Raw genomic sequence first — 6590 nt, forward strand, 5'->3', positions numbered from 1 at the left:
GTGTTGTGCGTTTAAGCTTTTTCATGACTATCCTGTTGGCGAGTCCCCACGTGTTATTGCTAGTATCTTCACACAGATCGCTAAAAATTTTGCGCTTGCTCTCACGTATTGCGTTTTTTTAAGAGCTTTCGCTTTTCTTTATAGACCAGCCTAGGCTCAACGCATTTGCTTCGTTGCGTGCGCGAACACGCTGACACACTCTTCTGGCCCGGTTGCATTGTACTCGCAGAATGCCAATTTCATCATTCCACCAATAAGCGGGTTTGCGTGTATTGTGTCGTTTCCTTCTCGCCATCGAAATATCGCATGCATTTTTGAGTGCTTTCATCAGTTCTTTCGGCGCTTTCTCGACGCTGGAGGTTATTTTTACTTCACTGGAGACTATTTCGAACAGCTCTTCGTCGAAGCTTTTTGTTTTCCACCCGTGGCAGTGACTTGCAGCGGTGTTGTTGCGGCTCTGTTTTTCAACGCTTATGATTATGGGTTTGTGATCGCTTTGCGTGTAAGCATTGCTTATGTACCAGTTTGTTGTTCTGCTTAGTCCTCCTCTTATAAAGGACAGGTCGATGACTGATCCTGTCGCGTTCCTGGAGAAAGTATTTCCATTTCCGCTTGTCAGAAGTATGACATTTAGGGCTGCCAGTGAGCTGAGAAGCTCTCTTCCTTTCGAATTAGTCCTTCGGCTTCCACATTCTACCGCCCATGCATTAAAATCGCCTGCTATAAGCACTGCACTCCTCATCTTAGCGTCGTTGACTAACTGATCAACGACGGTGGTGAAACATTCTAAGTCCGCACTGGGTGGTATGTAGCAGCTATAAACATAAATGTTGTCTATTTTACCGCATACATAGCCGTTTGTGGATGCGATTGGGACAAGGTGCTTAGGGGGAGCTCCACAGCTCCATATCGCACACCTACTGGTTGTGTTGCTAGCCCAAGACGCTTCGCTTTTATTCTTATATTGTTCGCTAAGGATCGCAATATCGATACCAAGTTCGTATACGGTTTGGTTGAGCAGATCTTGCGCCGCTTGACAGTGATTAAGGTTCAACTGCAGAAATTTCATTGGTGCTGTTGTTTTCCTCTTGCTCTTTGGAAGACGGCGCACACACGACTACCGGTCGCGTGTCTTGTACTACTTTCACCAGCTTTGGCACAGGGGAAACAAGATGGTGAATTTGTACAGTCTCTAGCCTTGTGATCCTTTCCTCCGCATCTAAAACATAATGCGGATCGGTCCTCTGCGCTCTTACAGTTTCTAGACATGCGCCCATAATCATGACACCTGTAGCATCTCACCAGAACTTCTTTAGACCTTATTCGGCTATTGACCCAGCCTATGCGTATTTTGGCTTTTCCTACTAGCTCTCGGGCAATCACTGAGGGCAGGCTAAGGGTGCATATTTGCATATCCCCATAGGCAGCGCGCATTGAGCGGATTACCGTTGGTTCAAGATTAGTTCCACCAAGGCATTCGATCAGTGCTTCGAATACCTCGTCTTTCGTCGTTACCTCATCTATATCCTTCACCTCTAGAATAGACTCTTGAGTAAGCGAGCGTACATGGGCGCTTTCCCCAAGTATATGCTCAACTGCAGTTTTAAATTTCTGGGTAGCAGGGTCGTCTTGTTTTTTCAGCTCAAAGAGCAACTCATTTTTGGCCATCTTTCGGATGTTCTTGACATTAGCACTAAGTTCTTTCAGTTCAGGTTGCGACTTTATTTTCTTTAATATGTCGGCATACGATTATTCACCAGCCTTCTTTACTGTGATCGCATCCGGCTTGATTGGCTTAGTCTAAGCTTTAGCTTCACGCATCTTTACTTCAGTCCACTGCTCCTCCGATTGGCTGGATGCTGGGCCTCTTGCCGCGCTTTGATCTGTAGGCGGTGCCCTTCCGTGATTTTTTTTGTTATTCCCTCCTTGTTAATCTGCAGTGGTTGTTGTTGTAGCGTCCGACCAATTCGTTTTTTTGGAGATGTAGATGTAACACGGCTGCGTTTGGGCATTAGTTGCGGCGAATTAGGTAAGTTTACCACTTTATCTGCGCCGCCCCGTACCCTCTTTCTGCGAAATTTGCGGACGCCTAAGGGCTGATTTACATACAACTTTCTTCGCTTTGCTTGATAGTTATTTACTTTGACATATAGGATCGATGTAGGCATATGCATGAGTATGCTCACATAAAAAACGTTTGAAGCAAAGCAAAGCAAAGCGAAGCAAAATCTTGGGCAACTCTCAATTTTTGCCCGCTTTGGCAATCAGCTGTCTCTATGTATCTTTTCTCGTGCACTTGCATTTGCATTTAATGACAAAAATAGGGTAAATAGGAATTTTTATTGCTATTATTAATGCATATTATTATATTGTTATCTATTTTACAGAGAAAATATATGGAGGAAAAGAAGAACGCAAAATCTGTCAAAGCGTTTATTGTAGCATACCTTCTGCGTTTCACGCTTTGTTGTCAAAGTTTGAGCTGTCAAGTAAAGCGAGGAAAGTTGTATGTGAATGGCCCTTAACTCTTCTTCTGTCTGCGTTGCTTTTGTTTCGGACGATGCATGCGTATTCATCTTACGCTCAGCCAAAGCTCTTTCATGTTGCTCTTGTATAACATTGGCAAGCTCTTTCATGGGTATGTTGACCCGGCTCTGAGCTTCAATCATGTTGATCATGATTCAATGATACAAGGTTTGATAAACTGGCAGTTGTCTCTCTCGCACCGCTCCCTTAGCAGTGGCACCGTGTTGCTTCTTTGCAAATTTACTTGGCAAAAGTGTAGCTTTGCTGTGAAATAGAAGTATAAGCTTTTGTGCAATATGTTTATTTGTATATGCATATGAAGCACATTTAACTGATGAAAACATAAATTGTTTTTAAATTGGATGTTTACATAAATCTTATAGTAGTTTTAATTTAATTTTGAGTCCTTTTGCAGTTTGTATATAGCTAAATAGCACATAAATTACATAATTCACGTAGATATATTACTATTTCGTTTAATATTTCGTTTAAAATGCCAGATTTCCCGCAGATACATTAGAATTTACAAAAGGAATTTCACCACTAATTGCCTACTTTGCGTACTTATCTACTACCATTTTCGCAACAAGGAATGCTCTCTTCTCCTTTCTCTGTCCATCGTAAATGCAACCGCGGCTGTCAATAATTATCTAAGCTTGTATTATTGGGCGCGTTCATAAGACGTAGCTGTTTAGCTCAACTGCTACGAAACTGCTGGCAACTGTTGGACCCAACAATTACGTCTTAGAAACGGCTTGATGAATATGCTGTCATATGACCAGTTGATAAATGTAATATTATTTAAAATTCAACGCTGAGCTGCCGCCGTGTTGAAAAAATCGTTCAATGTTATAATGAATTAAACAGTGTATAATTATATAGCAAACATCTTAAGAACATACATTTAGAAACGTGGTATCAGTATAAAATATTTTAGTTACTTTATCACGTCAGTAATATAAAATAGAATAAATTTGTTTGCAACTGCCACCTAACAAAGTGGCATTAAATTTAATACAAGCGGCGGAAGTCTTTACGATCAGCTGTTTAGGCTAAGCCCAACACGTTAAGTTCAGGTAGCGTAAAAATTTTCTGCTTGAGAAAATGGCGGAAAGTTGTCAACTGTTGAGCTGAGCGAAACTACTCAACTGTGCGTTTCTAAGCCAAACATTCAACAGTTTAGCAACAGCTACGTCTTAGAAATGCGCCCATTGAATCATGCATGTTGATAAGCTCACGGATCTTCTCGCCTAGTAGTGTGAGTGCATCCTCCCTCCTCTCCATCATACGCCCATTCTCGCCTTCTAGCAGAGCGTAGTGCTTTCTCACCGGAGAGCGCGATAGTTTTGCACTCCTCTTGAACGGGTTGTGCACTTCGTTCGGGTCTGCAGTCGGAGACTCATTAGGCATGTTGTTGTTTCTTCTGCATAATCACCGAAACCGCACAACACAATATGATTTTATTTTTGCACTCAATTGGGAAAAACGGTAGCTCAGATACGGCTCTCTTCTCACCGGAATTTCGCGCCTTTTTATTTTATCACTCTCCTTATAAAGTTTTTTGTGGAAAAATTAAGCAAAGCGTATTTACTTTTGCCTTTTGCGTGATTAGTTGCGAATAGGGTTCGAAATTTCAGACTTTGGTATCGATACTGAGTACTCATTCAGGCATCGAGCTTACGGTACCGATACTGTAAAAGTATCAGGTAAAAAGTATCGATACTACTCAGTATCGGACTCATTGAAATACGTTGTTTGGGATACTAAAATTATTTTATTCTTCAATCGTATATCTAGTTATTTCCTGAAATTAAAACAATAGAAATTGAAAACATTTGATTTTCATTTCATTGCAGAACTTCCTTTCACGTTAGAACTAATTTTAACGTTAAATGTACATACATACTTACATATGTACATATATACTCTCACGAATTTCAAATTTTATTACGAATTTTTGTAAACTTTTTGGGTATGCATTTTTGTAGCCTATTCAATTTTAGAATAATAATGTGCAAGTTCGAATTATAAGTCAACGGTACTAGCCTACACGTAAAGTTTAGTAGGTTACAAAACTGCATACCCAAAATTTTTATGAAAATTCTGCATTTTCGTGAACTATGCGTAAACCTTTATGGCCTTATTCATAAAAAATAAATGAAATAAGTAAGAAAACGTAATTTTATTAAGCTTTTTAAACCTACTTTATTTTTTATGAATAAGGCCATTAAACTTTAACTTATTTTGTTTATGTTATGCAACAGACTACATGAAATTTCTGTTTATTTTAAGTGATGATTTTTATGATAGTACTCCATATAAGCAAATAAAATTGGGTTGCCACTGGAAGAAAAAATTTAAAGTGTGTTTTTTAAAAAGTTTTCGATACTACGAGTACTTTGCAAAGTACCGAGTAAAATCGCCAAATAAGGTATCGAGTATTAAAATACTCATTTTTATACCCTCAGTATCGATGCTTACTCAATATCGATAGTATCGTTCGAACCCTAGTTGCGAAGGTAAGTGCGATCTTACTGCTTCAAAGTGCAGTCGCAGCGCTTTGTGATAAACTTGCGCAGTTTTACCTTTTTTAGGGCCCAAAACCAGGCTATTTTCAACTTTTCACAGGACACTTTCAAAAACACGTCTTCACCCTATGCTTGTACATGACAACACAGATACAACAGATAAGTTTGAGATTAACGATAAGCTGAAGGGCTGCGAGAAATGATATTTGACTTTATCTTTTGCGTTAACGGATTCATTATCTAATAACATGCACCAAACATTTTTCCTGAACCCAGAATTTTTAACAAGAATTGGTCTTATTCGGCTAGTGTGCTGTGGGTCACTTGGCGGTCGATGCGCGGGATCTTACAATTAAAATAAAATACTAATATTTTGCAGGCTTGTTGTTGACTTCATGATACAAGGGACTTGAGAAAAATAAGATTTTCGACCCGCCCTAATTTACATACAAGCACACGTACTACGTACATCCATACGTATGAATATATACTTATGAATTTTTGTGTACATAAATATGTATGTATGAATATGAACACAGCAACCGTTTATTTTGAAAATGGCGTAATACTACGTTGAAATTGACGAGCTAAACATGTTAAATGGGCTTGAACCAGTTAAATGAACAAAACATGTTCATAAACAAGTTAAATGGCATGCAATTGTTGTTGGAAAATTTAACCAGTTAAATTATTTAACTCGTTTGAAAACCAATTCAATGCAGAGTTGTATCGGAAAGCTTTCTGCTCCGGCCAATCAGATAGACCCAAAAGCTTTCATTTGACATGCCAACATTCAAAAAATTTATATTCTGAAAAATATTAAAAATTCAAAATTATCAAAAAATATCAAAATTGTATGCATGTCTGCTCGCCAAAAAAAAAGAGGCCAAGGCGGTAATTAGTTATTTCCCATGAGGTCTCACCGTACGCAGAGATAAATAGTGCATACGAACTAAACATTTTGAAGTCTCTAATTAATACGTATGCGTTAATATCATGAAGCAGACATTCGCACAAAACAAATTGAAACACAAAAACTTGATTTTGAATATTTTTTTTTAGTCAAACAACCGTCATAGTTAACTCCAAATGTTCAATGTGGACGATTGTGTTTCCTAAAACGCTCTTTTTCATTTAACAAGTTAAGTGGGGCCAATCAAGGCAAATTTATATAAGGTGGTGTTGTTTCATCAGCTGTGAGTAGCGCTTCATTGTCAAAATTTTGAATTTCGTTAGTGAGTGAGTGAAAACGTGAGAGTGTTTGCATTTTCTGTCGCCCTTTTTCATTCGGGGAAGAATAGCTGAAATTTGACAACGGCCCGCTAAAAGCAAAAACAAAATACAAGTAATTGTTGTATTTGTTCAATCGATACCACCTTATATGCATTCGCCTTGGGGCCAATATAAGTCGTCTGACTTCGTGTTATTCGTGCTAGTTCATCAGTCGACGGTAAAAAGTTGTGTCATTCTTTTATGGCGTTAGAACGGTTTACATATGCATTCAGTTAGAAGTAACCAACCATTTATGCCAATAAG

At 38.7% G+C, this 6590-nt stretch overlaps 1 protein-coding gene across 1 annotated transcript; it reads right to left on the minus strand.

Annotated features, from left to right (window-relative positions):
- Window positions 1-1065: 1065 nt before the first annotated feature.
- LOC108365045 (uncharacterized) lies at window positions 1066-1668 on the minus strand. The gene has a single exon (XM_017618968.1). It carries the CDS (start codon window positions 1666-1668, stop codon window positions 1066-1068), a length of 603 nt encoding a protein of 200 aa, XP_017474457.1.
- Between the last annotated feature and the right edge of the window lie 4922 nt (window positions 1669-6590).

The sequence above is a fragment of the Rhagoletis zephyria genome, unplaced genomic scaffold, assembly GCF_001687245.7.
Source record: "Rhagoletis zephyria isolate East Lansing unplaced genomic scaffold, Rhagoletis_zephyria_1.1 Rzeph_scaffold_01754, whole genome shotgun sequence".
NCBI classification, from domain to species: Eukaryota; Metazoa; Arthropoda; class Insecta; order Diptera; family Tephritidae; genus Rhagoletis; species Rhagoletis zephyria.

Coding starts and splice junctions, on each gene's coding strand:
- LOC108365045 (XM_017618968.1), bottom strand. CDS start 1,668: ATGGCCAAAAATGAGTTGCTCTTTGAGCTGAAAAAACAAGACGACCCT.